This window comes from Xyrauchen texanus, chromosome 3 (assembly GCF_025860055.1).
Source record: "Xyrauchen texanus isolate HMW12.3.18 chromosome 3, RBS_HiC_50CHRs, whole genome shotgun sequence".
Lineage (NCBI taxonomy): Eukaryota > Metazoa > Chordata > Actinopteri > Cypriniformes > Catostomidae > Xyrauchen > Xyrauchen texanus.
This window is the reverse complement of record NC_068278.1, coordinates 42,212,577-42,226,778: the sequence shown is the minus strand read 5'-3', so window position 1 is coordinate 42,226,778 and position 14,202 is coordinate 42,212,577. Positions and strand designations below refer to the sequence as shown.

At 38.0% G+C, this 14,202-nt stretch overlaps 2 protein-coding genes across 2 annotated transcripts; both read left to right on the top strand.

Annotated features, from left to right (window-relative positions):
* Positions 1-3,039, top strand: tbx3b (T-box transcription factor 3b). The gene is made up of 7 exons (XM_052111767.1): positions 1-257; positions 442-709; positions 971-1,117; positions 1,520-1,596; positions 1,704-1,825; positions 1,962-2,494; positions 2,737-3,039. Exons 1-7 carry the CDS (start codon positions 16-18, stop codon positions 3,037-3,039), a joined length of 1,692 nt encoding a protein of 563 aa, XP_051967727.1. The 5' UTR covers positions 1-15.
* A 2,276-nt stretch (positions 3,040-5,315) lies between these two features.
* On the top strand, positions 5,316-14,113 carry tm2d2 (TM2 domain containing 2). The gene is made up of 4 exons (XM_052108199.1): positions 5,316-5,838; positions 12,182-12,269; positions 12,428-12,543; positions 13,776-14,113. The coding sequence occupies exons 1-4, from the start codon at positions 5,573-5,575 to the stop codon at positions 13,987-13,989; spliced, it is 684 nt and encodes a 227-aa protein (XP_051964159.1). The 5' UTR covers positions 5,316-5,572; the 3' UTR covers positions 13,990-14,113.
* The last annotated feature ends 89 nt before the right edge of the window (positions 14,114-14,202 follow it).

Genomic DNA, 14,202 nt, shown 5'->3' with positions numbered 1-14,202 from the left:
TTCACAATCAATTCGATGCTTGGACAGCAGTCTCAGTTATTCCCGGTTGGATACGGGAAGCAACAGTTTGCGAACGTGTTCCCTAACCCCATTCGCTTGGCACTCAAAGAAACGGCGTCTCCTACTCAGCTCCCTGTGGAGGCTAGAGATTCCCAACTGGCAAGTGAGGTTGACCCCGTCGTTCACCTGGAAGGCAAGGAACTGTGGGGCCAGTTTCACAAAAGCGGCACAGAGATGGTCATAACAAAGTCTGGAAGGTAAGAACTAGACTATTCGAGGACTGTGTTACAATTACAATTGTTATTTTGAAATGCGCGAGATCGCGCCAGTCTTATGAAAACGCGCCTTTACGCATTCAGCCATCACACTTTCTTGTACACTGTGCATATGTATTTATTTATTGTGGTGACAGTATTAAAACATTTGTTGTGCTTCTTTGAGGCGAATGTTTCCAGCATTCAAAGTGCGCTGCAGCGGATTTGACAGAAACGCGAGGTACATGCTGCTAATGGATGTAGTCGCGGCTGATGACTACAGATACAAGTTTCACAACTCCCGCTGGATGGTGGCTGGCAAGGCCGATCCAGAAATGCCGAAGCGAATGTACGTCCATCCAGACAGTCCTGCAACCGGGGAGCAATGGATGTCCAAAATTGTGACCTTTCATAAACTGAAACTGACGAACAATATATCTGACAAACATGGATTTGTGAGTGGTTTAATATCGTTGACGTGATTCTTGATTTATGGTCGAGCTTTCAACAAGTAGCCACTTTGAAAAGAAACTCAGTTGCATTAAAGTACATTTTTTTGTATTTAGAAGCAGCCTATTTTATAACCTATATGTATCCATATTATTATGAGAAATTGACTTAATTATGTTAACAAAAATGTATTAAATAAAAACTATTATACTATATACTATATAAATTCATTATGGTTTCTTATTATTTTTGCTGTGGATTTGCAGACAATTTTAAACTCCATGCATAAATATCAGCTGAGGTTTCATATTGTTCGAGCCAACGACGTCCTCAAACTTCCTTACAGTACATTCAAAACCTATGTGTTTCCAGAGACAGAATTCATCGCTGTGACAGCATACCAAAATGAAAAGGTGAGCAAACTTATCGATTTAAATGTTACATTGGTGAATCCCCAATTTATCTGAATGGAATAATAAATAGGCTATGTGTGGGGGGGAAACAAGAAATGGCTAATGTTTCTAACCAACTGAACTATATATATGTGTGACCTATATCAGTTGATGGATGTTTCAGAAAAATGTGAACAACGTGTCTAAATGTCATTAGCCCATAGAAGTTGATCAAACTCAAAGCACATAGGCCTACAGTTACCCACTAAACAATTCCCAACACATAAGAAATGTGTTTGCTTCATACAACATGTTGTATGAAGTTAACTCATTTCTTACGTGTATGAAGTTAACACATTTCTTATGTGTTGGGAATTGTTCAGTAGGTAACTACATTTTTTTTTCTTTTTCTTTGAATGACAGATAACTCAGCTGAAAATCGATAATAATCCATTTGCGAAAGGATTCCGTGATACCGGGAATGGGAGACGAGAGAAAAGGTCAGAAACATTTTTGTCAAATGTGTTTTCTCTTCCAAAGTTCCTAAACATAGGTCTTAAGAGATTTCATGTAATGCCCACTGACTTGAACATTTCCCGATATTTAGGAAAAAAATGTTGAATCAGTGCTGTGAAGATATGGAACCGAAAAAAAGAATCGTATTGGCGGACCAAAGTTCCTCGAATTACTTAATTCAAGAACCCAATATCGTGACATCAACCTCAACAGGTATTTCATTGTAAACTAGTTTGAACTAAATATGATTATTTATGTTTTTTAGAAGTATGCTTTTTGTTCTTCTTTGTCCTCTTATACATTTTAATGTTACTGTTCCTAACAAACTTATGAGATATGTACTTTACAGATGCTAATGAGAGTAACCTTGATGAAGATGGAGAAGAGGAGAGGAATGGAGAAGCCAAGAACTCAGTTTCCACGGATGACCAAAGTTCCAGAGAAATCTCAACAACAGTACAGGAACCAAAGAACGAATCAAAAGTGGACAAACATAAAGATAGGAATGTAGAAATCAATAACAGGGAAAAGCTTGGTGAGGAGAGTGCTGAAAATGAACCATTTGAAAACAGAAATGGACAACAACACAAGTTTAAAGCAGATGAGACTGAGGGTTTGCTCTCTCGGCACTATTACGTCCCTACACCAGGCCTAATACATTCTCTGAGTATGCCACCACATTTCTTGTCAAATTTATGTCAGTTTAATTATGCTGGAACCGAACCACTTTTGGCATCTGAAGCAACAGGTCCTTGGCTATTCAGAAAGTCGAAGGAAGAGGAGGGCCAAGGTTACACCTCAGGAGTCTCATCCTCACAACAAGGACCCATTGGTATGCCAGATTTATCACCCAGCTTTCAGAAGCATAGAATAACCTCTCAGGTAGGAACCACTGATCACTGTTCTTCACTGTTATTTGGTTTAGATACTACTAAGAGTGCCTTAAATGTGGAACAATATGTTGGGCTCAAAGCTAGCCTTAGTTTTGACCTGGCTTTTAAATGAAAGCCTATTTGAAAGCCTACAAACTAAAATGTGGCGGTTTTATTGCCCTTAACATACATGTAAATTATAACAAGAAAATGTATTAAAATGAATTATTTGATTGCTTGACCTTTTTACAGGGTGTGCTTGTTTGGGCACATGGAAGTATCTTACCTTATCCACAGAATTACATGGCCACATCTTCTTCCAACTCCTCTGGGGTATCATACCAGGTTCACCATCCTAATATTCTCAATGTGAGCTACCGACCTCAATGCAGAACCTACCCTCTACCAATGTGGGCGCATGGCCGAAAAATGTCACAAACCTCATCAGATTGTGAAACTGATAAAAACAAGCATGCTGTTACTGCAGCTCCTGGATCACCTGTGGTTACATCACAACATGATCATGATCAAAACACACTATGTCGGGATCTGTAGAGTCTATACAGGAACAGAGACATATTCAACCATATTCAATAAAAAACTAAATAAGGCAGAGATGATGTGCATTGTAAATCTATGGTATTTAACAGTCAAAGATCTGGATTAAACATTAATATATACTATTTATTCATTAATCTGTATCTGCTTTGTAAAGGTGTGAACAATGAATACAATTAGTAAAAGAGTTGCAGAACAACCATTAAATAAATTATACATTTTATACAATGTTTTTTCTATCCTCTATTTTTTTTAATGTTTAAAATTGGTACACATTAATTTATTGCAACATTGTTTGTAGATAGTTAGCCTAATCATGTAACTAATCTACATCTTATTTAAGTTATTACACAATTTATTTGCCTACTTTCTTTTCTTGATTTAGGCATTTTAATTTCATTACAAAATTCCTTTTAAATTGAATAGTTACATTATTAATTAAATAAATTGAAATATGTTAAACTTTAAATTGTATTTTAAGTGTATGTAGTCCTACATAAATTTGAGTAATATATAAATAAGTAATGTTAACATATATTATATAATATTTAAAGTATAATAAATCTAACAGTACTCCAAAAACAATTGGACTGCAAGTTCTTTCATCCCAGACCTTGAACACAAATGTTTATATATGCTTAAATGGGCCTGGGTAGCTCAGCGAGTAATGCTGACTACCACCCCTGGACTCGTGAGTTCAAATCCAGGGTGTGCTGAGTGACCAACCAGGTCTCCTAAGCAACCAAAATGGCCAGGTTGCTAGGGAGTGTAGAGTCACATGGGGTAACCTCCTCGTGGTCACGATTAGTGGTTCTCGCTCTCAGTGGGGTACGTGGTAATTTGTGCATGGATCATGGAGAATAGCATGAGCCTCCACATGCTGGGAGTCTCCGCAGTGTCTTGCAAAATGAGCCACGTGATAAGATGCATTGATTAATGGTCTCAGAAGCAGAGACTTGTGACTGAGGTGAGTAACCATCACAAGAACCTACTAAGTAGTGGGAATTGGGCATTCCAAATTGGGTGAAAAGGAATAAAATAATAATATATCCTTAAGTATGTGGGCCTCAGATCTTATGCAAGGGCCCCCTTAACAGGTCCCTGTGACGATGAGGGCCCCCAGCATTCTTATACCCTTTTGCCTCCTGTTTCCAATGAAATTTTCAGAGCAACTCTTTAACCTTACAACCAGGGGGAGTAAATTCCCTAAGAGATTCCCCCTGGGGGCCCTCATAGTCACATGAACCTGTTAAGGGGGCCTTGAATAAGCTCTGAGGCCCACATATTTAAGGATATTTTATTATTATTATTATTATTATTATTATTATTATTTTATTTTATCCTCTTTCCTCCCAATTTGGAATGGCCAATTCCCAAGGTCGAACAAAAACGTTTATTATACTATGCATTGCTATAACTGCATTAGGTGTTAGAAAATATTAATATTTGACTGTGTGGTTTAAAGTACTGATTAAACTATACGTAAAGTTTGTCGAGACAAACTATAATGTTGGTGTGAAAAAAACTTTTAAATGCTTGAAGTTAGACATTTTTACAGGTTTAACATTAAGAAAGAAAGAAAAAAGAGAGCATCTTACAATAGATTGAAGGCTTCTGTTTAAGTTTTGAGTTTGAAAATATGAACATTCCAAAACAAACTCGTCATTTAAACATTCTGTCAATGTAATGTAGTCTAGGGGACATTAACTATTGTTAACTAATACAACTTTTGATTTAAAAAAAAAAAATATTAGTAAATGTTGTAACTAACACTGAACAAGATTAGTAAATGCTTTAAATATATTGTTCTTTCTTAGTTTAAAATAACTAATTTAGTTAATTAATCAATCAATCAATCAATCAAAACTAATTTAGGACTATAAATGAACAGTTAATAACTATTATAAACTTAAATTAAGTGTCAAGTTTGCTGTTTTTTACTGGTATATCTGTCATAAATTCTTGTTTAACAAGAACATTTCGTTCATTTTCAATCTGTTCGAAGCAACACGATTACACAACTTAATTTTACCACAAGAGGTCGTCCTTAAACAAGTAATTCATGATGGAGCAATAAGATTGGCGTTTGGTGGGGAGGGGGTTTTATTATAACATAACGTAATACATACACAAGTTTCTTATCATTATAGTTATTGAGATGAATTATTGCACAGGATACAGAAAACAATACATTTCTGTAAAGATGCTATGAATGAGGCTTAAAAATGTATATCAAGTGACGTACGCTCTGGTGATAATGACGTAAACGCTATGCGCCACCTAAACGGTTTTCTGAAAAGCTCCGCTACTTGTTTGTGTGTTTTAAGTAGTGTCATATGGTATATGTTCGGTCTCAATGCGTAACGTAGAATGCACTTCATCTAATAAAAACCACCAGTAATATGTCGACTTGCATTTACATATTTAAATCTAAAACCAGGGCTCGGTAGCAGAAATCTCCTGCATTAGCTGGAAGATCATTTAGCCGTTCTGCCTCACTGCTGTGCTGAAATATCAGAAGATTATCGCCATGCCGCAGATTTCGGTCAGTTACATTTTACTATGCGGGCAGTTCTTGTTGCTCCTCACAGTGCTGCTTTTACAGTGTCTGAATGGGATTCATTCTCAAAACTCAACCGAGCCACCCGGAAACAGAGTGACGACCAGCAAATCAATTCTGTATAGCGAACCACCTGAAGAAAATGTGACGGACAGTGTTATACCGACAGAAACATCAAATCATACGGAACAATATGAATACAGCCCTCCATCACCAGTCGTCCTTTGTCGATACCTGTAAGTTAACGTCCCCATTTGCTGATGCATGTACCCTGTTTTGTGTAAACAACGCCGAGTTTAACCCGCAAGAGTGGAAAATTATCAGCCAAAAATAATTCCATGTCACTTTTTATATAATTTGGACAAACATATCTAAGGAATTTTTTATATATTTGATATATTTTGGATTTTATGAGTTGTATCTCCCAGGATACGTTTCCGTAGTAAGGTAAATGTAATCTGATTACTTCCAACCGAATTATATTTAATGTCACGTGCATTTGAGTAGGACAACCTTGTATAATTTTAACAATAAAATACAATTAGAAAATGTATTCCATTCTTTATGACAAATAAAAGAGCCTCTCAAAAAGAGCTCTTAATGACATGTTTAAAAAGTGCATTAAACATTACATGGATTAACATCCAGTAAGCATTAAATCTAACAGCAATGACAGTGCATGGCCAAAGTTTATAATTCAAAACACTTGAGACATCAAGTTAATTTTAAGTGCATAAAACAATAGAAACATTTATTTTTCATAAAATCAACATAAAATGATTATAAAATGAATGACCATAAAATCAGCAATGATGTTGCTTGGTAAATCAGCAGTATGCTGATTTAGAATAAAAAAAAAGAGAATGATTAGGGTAATCAATAAATTACTATCAATTTACTGCTGTTGCCTTAATATGTAATCATGTAATCCATAAAAAAGTAACTGTTGTCTGAATTCAAATATTTCAAAATGTAATTTAATCCATTTACAAGTACTTGATTTTTTGTAATCTGATTTCATAATCCAAATTACATGTAATATGTTGATACATAGCACTGTGTGTAACTAAACTGAGAATGTAGCTTTAAGGTTGCATGTATGACATGTGTAGTGATAAATGTGTAATATTGTGGATTAACACTTTTCACCCTAAATCTGGCAACGTGGCACAATTCAAAATGTGCTAAATAAAAGCAAGAACAACATATGACTTAATTTTATTCTTCCTCATTATAAGAAAATATTTTCAATTAATATTTGCTGTTTTAAAAGTAAAATTAATTATCACAAAGTCAGCATGTCCTGCACTATGTTGTTTTTTTTGGTCTGTCTAATTTAAGGATCACGGAAAACATCTCGGTTATGTGAAGCGTAACCCTGGTTCCCTGAGAGGGACGAGTCGCTGCGTAATCGCTATGGGGACACACCCTGAGTGTCACGTGGTCTGAATCCCTTATATTCAACCACGCCAATTTATTGGCTAAGTCAAGAGCTCCATAAAGGTGCTTGCTTTGCTCCATTGTGTCAGATTTTCTGCAGGAAAGCACGAGCCTATGCAGCTACTAGAGAGTATGGCAGTATTACACTGCACCCTAACTGGGCAATGTAACCTTTCATGCTCCTCCAACTCAAATGAGGGAGGACAGAGAGCCTAAAAATGAATAAACTGTGAGCGAAAGGATGTAGAATCTTATCAGCAACTGTTGCCAGGGGCTTAATCAGGCTCCCTAGAGCACCTCAAAAGCAACAGATAAATCCCCTAAGGGAATGCAACAGGGCGAAAAGGTCTAAGACTTTGTATGCCACGCATAAAATAAGACAAGAGAATGTCCACTGACAAACACTCCATTAATAAGCGCTTGTTCAGCCACTATAGTGGCAACATAGACTTTAAGCTTTGCCAGGGACACCCCAGCCCCAAAACACTCTTGCAAAAATTCCAGCACTGTACCGACAGGGTAGTAAACTGGATCCTGTACAAAAAAATACTCCACTTGAATGTTTAAAGCTTCCTGGTTGATGGATCTCTAGCATTCAGAATGTATCAAACACCGCAGGAGATAAACCATCATTCAAAAGATTGCCCCGTTAAGGGGCCGTATTGGCCAATACGGCACCACTAACAAAAGCCGAACCTGATCCTCTCGAACTCTCTGCGGAACTGCATGCAGTAGACATGTAAAGACATGTTTTCAGCCACTAATGCACCAACGCATCGATGCCCAGCAGTGCAGGGGGGCAAGGGGGAAAAAACCAGAGGGGACAATGTGAAGTCTCGCTCGAAGCAAACAGATCCACATCCACTCTGCCGAATCTTCTCCACATTTGTTACACAATCTGTAATGTCCATTCTCCAGGCATCAAGCCCCATCTGGGCAGGAGATCCACCCCCCAAATTCAACCAGCCCAGAACGTATTCAGCTCGTAGAGACAACACATTATCCCGTGCCCCCAGAAGAATGCGCCATGCCAGCCTTAGCATGGCATGAGAGCGCACCCTTCCTGGTGATTGATGTAGGACACCATCGTCCTGTTGTCCAACCGGATAAGGACATGGCTGTCCTAAATGTCTGGGAGGAAAACTTTTAATGCCAGCAGCATCGTGAGCATCTCTAGAAGATGTCTATTATCTTTATGTGCCAACATTGCTGCTGGCCCATTAAAACCCTGTAGGCTGGTCGCCCCTCATACAGAGCGCCCCAACCCGTGGAGGATATGTCTGTCGTTATAACTTTTGGCGACACACCCGTCCCAACAGAATGCGCAAAGCTTTATCGTTCGAAGTACCCAGTTCTAAATGCCCTTCAGCTGCTGCCAGGCCGACAGACTGGCAGACAGAGGGATTAAACCACTAGATGGTGCACTTGACTTATTTTTGGCTGTTGCCCCTGAACGAGTGGCACAGCAGAGAGTATCTTTGCTCCTTAATACCGAGGCTGGTTGTGGATGATTTGATATTGCTTTGCCTTTATTGTATTCAGGCATGAAAAATGGGATGCTGATAGAATAAACCTTTCCCTGGTATTTTGAACAGGGAAAAATGTATGCACATTGGGGAAATTTTTGTTTTGTGCACATCAAATTCTTTTATGCATGTCTCAAAACCTTTGGCCATGGAGACAAAAGCCAAATTAAATCAGGCAATTATAAGGGCTGGCCACTCTGAATGTATTTACAGCAGAGGACACCAGATAAACCATCTTCCCTAACATAGAAATGATGAGGAATGCAAACGTGAGGAGAATTGATAATCAAGCAGGCTGGCACAGCGGCCCAGGCATTCTTATGGGGATACAATGTTCACTGTGTGCCTTTGCATACACTTGTGCCTTGATGAACATCGAATTCTGTTCCGCATATGTTGAGACACTTGGTCATGGAGACAGAGGCTGAATTCATGAAGCAGGTTTTTTTTTTTTCACTCCCCGGCAAGCTACGGAGAAAACCGAACCAGATTCTGGTTGTTGGACATACAAAGCACGTACAACTGCAAACTCATTCCGATATTGACTGAAGGGAAGATAGGAGAGAAACTGATACATTTATGCAGTCCAGTTTCACTCACTGAATGGAGGCTCATCCTTTAAGACACAGCAAGCCTATAGGCTTGTGTGTAGATCTATTTCTCTATTTCTATATCAATAGCAAGTAAAATAAACCTGTGTGTCCAGTCTTGCACATGGCAGTCGTCCACAATTTTAGTTTTGTAGTCTGTTTATTGTTTTTTTTTTTTCGCAGTTTAAAATGTAATTTGTATTTAAGGTTAGATGCATAGGGAGTTTTGATTCTGATGGTATAAGTTCATAAGCTTTGATGACAGGAGTCTGACATCCGGTGTGGCTAAATATTTTTCCACATTCACATGCAGTACATTTCACTCACATTTGCTTGCTCACTAGAGACCTATTTTTACATTGTTGCATGATGTTTTTTCAGCAAATTAACTCAACCTTGATAATAGTGTCCAATGTGACATAAAAAGCACCTTGAGCTGACAGCGCAATTGCAAAGCTTCTTACCCGCAATGCTTCAAGTCGGTCAGCAATGCTGTACTTGCAATGATGCAGACCGTGACATGATGAGGGGGGAGTTTTCAAGTTATGCATTTATATCATATCTAGCATACCCATCTCAGTCAGTAAGCCATTTATTCAATATGTATATGATTAATATAACATGGAAAAACAAAACATGCTGAAATATAACGTTTAATATAAGGTTGTTTTACAAAGATAATTGTGTTAAATATACCTATTTTCAAAATGCCTTGTGTAAATGTTATCTATGCATTAGAGAGGGTACATGAATGGATGTTGAATGTTTGGAGGGGTACGCCACTGTAAAAATTTGGAACCACTGCTTTACGCGATGCGCTTGGTTGGACTGCAAATCTATCATGTGTAGATCAAACAGCTGACTGAAAAGGGCAACATTCATGCCTCCACCGAAAAACTGAGCAGGGATCGCAGTGCTCTTGTCTTGCCAGAATGCCCATGTGGTCCACGAGCAGGCGAAAGATTAAGAAAACGAGATAAAATACATCGCACCTCCTGATAGAATCTTGATAGATTCTATCAGCCTGATAGAAGGAATAGTGGCACAGACGATACACTCCACGCATTGGTTTTCCATCACTCCGCTGGGGAATATTATCTTTTTCCAGCCCCCTCACTCTGTGGCCGGGTTCACCAGTCCCTGCATGATCCCCTACGCCAGGGGTGGGGAACGTCAGGCCTCAGGGCCATATAAGGCCCCCGAGACCATTTTACCCGGCCCGCAAGGCCATCTGAGAAATAATTTCAAAAGCAAAAAATGGCCTTGATTCAGTTAACCTGAAAAAAGAAATCCTTCCAAATAATGTTTAAAAATACATTTAAATGATAACAACACAAAATATTGTATAATTGACAGACCTTTTCGTGTTTTTGGTGTGTGAGCATGTGACGGAATGTGTACATTAATTTCAACCCACAATCAGAAATTGCAAGCAATTGTATGGCCCGCAAATAATATCGTATTTACTCAAATGGCCCTTAATGGAAAAAAGGTTCCTCACCCCTGCCCTACGCCATGAGCCGTGTACTTCGAACGGGGATGGGAGAGAGAGAGAGAAAGGCAGAGGCCACTCCTCCATTGCCTTATTCATGTGCGTGCTCCCAGAATGACAAAGAAAAAGGCAAGAAGGACATAGGGCAAATTTATTCCTTACCTACAGATGATGAATTCTCTATACAGCGTTTTAATGTTGATGGCTCAAGGCGTGCGTGGTATCTCTTTTGCATGCTTTGATCGTCAGAATATGGCCGCCGAGCCACAGTCCCTCAGGGGGAGTGCTACAAATGCAAAGAAGAAACCGCTTTCCCTTCCACTCCAACTTCTCAGACACCAAGACAAAAATGCCCAAACGGCTCCCGCACACTGAGATCCAAATTTGGAGGCCGTGGAACTGGAACAAGAGGGGATAATGCCTCGTGGGAAATTGCGAGCCTTGAAAAGCACAGCTGCCCCCATCAGACCCCTGTAACGTTTAGTAAAAAAGGATCCAAATTAAATTGCTCTGATATTTATGCTGTATAAACAACAGTCATTGGAACAAACACAGGCTTAGACAGAATTGTGCACTGAAGAACAGAAAATCTGACTCAATGGCATGAAGCGAGCACCTTTATGGAGCTTAATACGTAGCTCCCTGGTGGCGTCACTATGTTCCATCAGTCAATAAATTGTATAGTGATTGTATAAGGGCTTTAGATCACATGACACTCAGAGCGTGTCCCAATAGTGATTACGCAGCTTGAGTCCCTCGAGAAGGAACCAAGTCATCTGACCCACATACTCAAAACAGACCCAACTATGATAAATGATAACAAGATTGGGTGAGAATCTCTTTCTCATACCCCCTATAAGAAACTTAAGAGTATGAATCTTGTGGTGCACGTTGCCTGATTTAGGGTTAACTGAGTTTTCACTTAGTAGGGAGTGACTGGAGCTAGTTGTTACACTTTTAACTGCAGTATTTCTCAGAGCATGTTTGTTATTTATTGTCAGTTGGCCAGAAAAATATATATACTTGCATTCAATCCACACACGTTGGCTTTTTATGACAACTTGCCCCAAATAGGGCATGTTATCACACTATAAGTTGTCAAAATGGAACACACCATTAAACATAGGCTTTTCAGCTAAATTAAAACACTTATGAGGCATGAAACGATTCACTAAACAACAAACAGAAAATAAAGATATCTTAAAAATATCAAAACATTGTTAATATTAGATTTAATACAATGTATAAATATAAACCTGATTTTCATGGATTTATTTGAAAAAATATGACAATCTTAGAATTATTTGAAATGTGTGCTTTCTCTGTTAGAGAAAGCACACATTTGCACAATTAGACTTTTGTCTCCAAATCTTATTGTTACTGAGATATAGCCCTTTTGACAACTTCCCTGTGTGACAACTAGCCCTGGTATCCCCTGTGAAGTATTTGGTACAGACTTGGTGTTTTAAGATAATTTGTGAGATTATTAATATATATATATATATATTTATTTATTTATTTTTTTTTTTAGACCAGAGGAATTCATATTCTGTCAAGATCCAGTTGATCATGGGGGAAATGTCTCTGCCTTTCAGGAATTGGGCTATGGATGTGTGAAGGTAAAGAGATTTAAAACCTTTTTGTTTTTGGGAAAGCTAAGTTACAGTCCACCGAATAGACATGGTCATAAGTGCAGGTTCAGTACCAAATTATGTTTTGAAACTTTTTCTTTCAGTCTATGCTTATCCAGTAACTCACAACTTGCATTTTGTTGTAGTTCGGAGGTCAAGTGTACAAAGATGTGAACCATACCCTGGTTTTGTGTTCAGCGCTAGATGATATAGAGTGCGCTGGACCCAGGGAGTTTCTCAGAGGCAATGAGCCTTGTATTAAGTAAGTGAAACAGAACATGATACGTTTTACTGATCATTCACGCACATGCTAATGGTAATTCATTTATAATTATAAAATATAATAATCAATTTATAATTATAGTCAGATTTGTTTTTATTTTGTTACCACAAGAGGGCAGTCAAACTCGAGTATTTTTGGAGCCATATCACTGAGCCTGAAACATTCATAAATATTGGAGAAATGCACAATGCAAATATTGTATACATTGGCAAGAAAGATTATGTGAACCCTTTGGAATTAGCTGATTTTCTGAATTAATTATTTATAAAATGTGATGTCATTTTCATCAAAGTCACAAATATAGTCAAACACTGTGTGTTTAAGCTAGCAACACACAAACAATTAATATATTTCATGTCTTTATTGAACGCATCCCATTAAATATTCACAGTGCTTAATAACTGCTCGATCCTCCAGCAGTAACCTCAACCAAGCATTTCTGCTAGCTGTGGATTAGACACACAATGTTAAGAAGGGTGCAAAGGTATTGTAAGGGGGCGTGGAAGACTGACTCGTTCTCAAATCACTTTCACACATTTAGCAAAAATAGTGACAATACACGCAAGAACCAATGTGCACAATTTCTACATCACTGCTTTTTCTCCTGTTTTGTTTAAACTGTGTGAACTGCACAATGTAGCAGTGTCAGGTGTGCTCTTAGCTGTGCTTATGTAAACAGACATCTTGCGCACAAGATTCAAATGGGGAAACGATGCATTAAGACTGATTAATACTGAACACTTGACTTTTATAAGTCAAAGTAGCTCTAACCCACACCTCCAATCTCGTTTCATTAATTGGATGCCAAGTTTGCCAACACCTGACTCTAATTAGCGTTTGTTGATGTTATTAGCCTAGGGCTTTGCATACTTTTTCCAACCTACACTGTGAATGTTTGAGCTATGCATTTAATATGTTCAAGAACAAATATAATTGATGTGTTATTTGTTCAAACAGATTGTGTTTGTTCATTATTATAACTTTGATGAAGATAAATTAAGGTATTTTTTTTCTTGCTACTGTAGGTCCTAAAATAACTGACCATCTGTTCATACAGCTGTATCGCTTCATAAGCTTTATTCTAAATACATACTTAAAAATCCCATAATTTATTCTAATTGTCAACAATGTGATTAATGCAGCTCTATTCCTTCTTTGCTATATGTTATACAGTTTATTTATGTTAAATGTCCTCCTTTTTTATATTTAAGATACACCGGACACTACTTCATTACCACCCTACTGTACTCATTTTTCCTGGGATGTTTCGGGGTTGATCGATTCTGTCTTGGACATACTGGGACTGCAGTGGGAAAGCTGCTTACTCTGGGGGGTCTTGGTATCTGGTGGTTTGTGGACCTCATTCTCCTGATCACAGGGGGGCTGACACCCAGTGACAGCAGCAATTGGTGCACTTTCTACTGACAAAGTGGCTTTATCTGACTCAAGGATATATTAAATGCACTGTCTGTTTATTATTTGTAAAATGTAAAATACTGTTTCTTTATTTGTAACGTGAATAAAATCATCTAAGAGTCAAACTCTTAATTGACCAATTAATATAAAAGGTAAAGTGTGTCATTTCTCAACCATTACTGCCATCAAAATGTAATTGCAAGAAGGATTACTTGTTTTCAC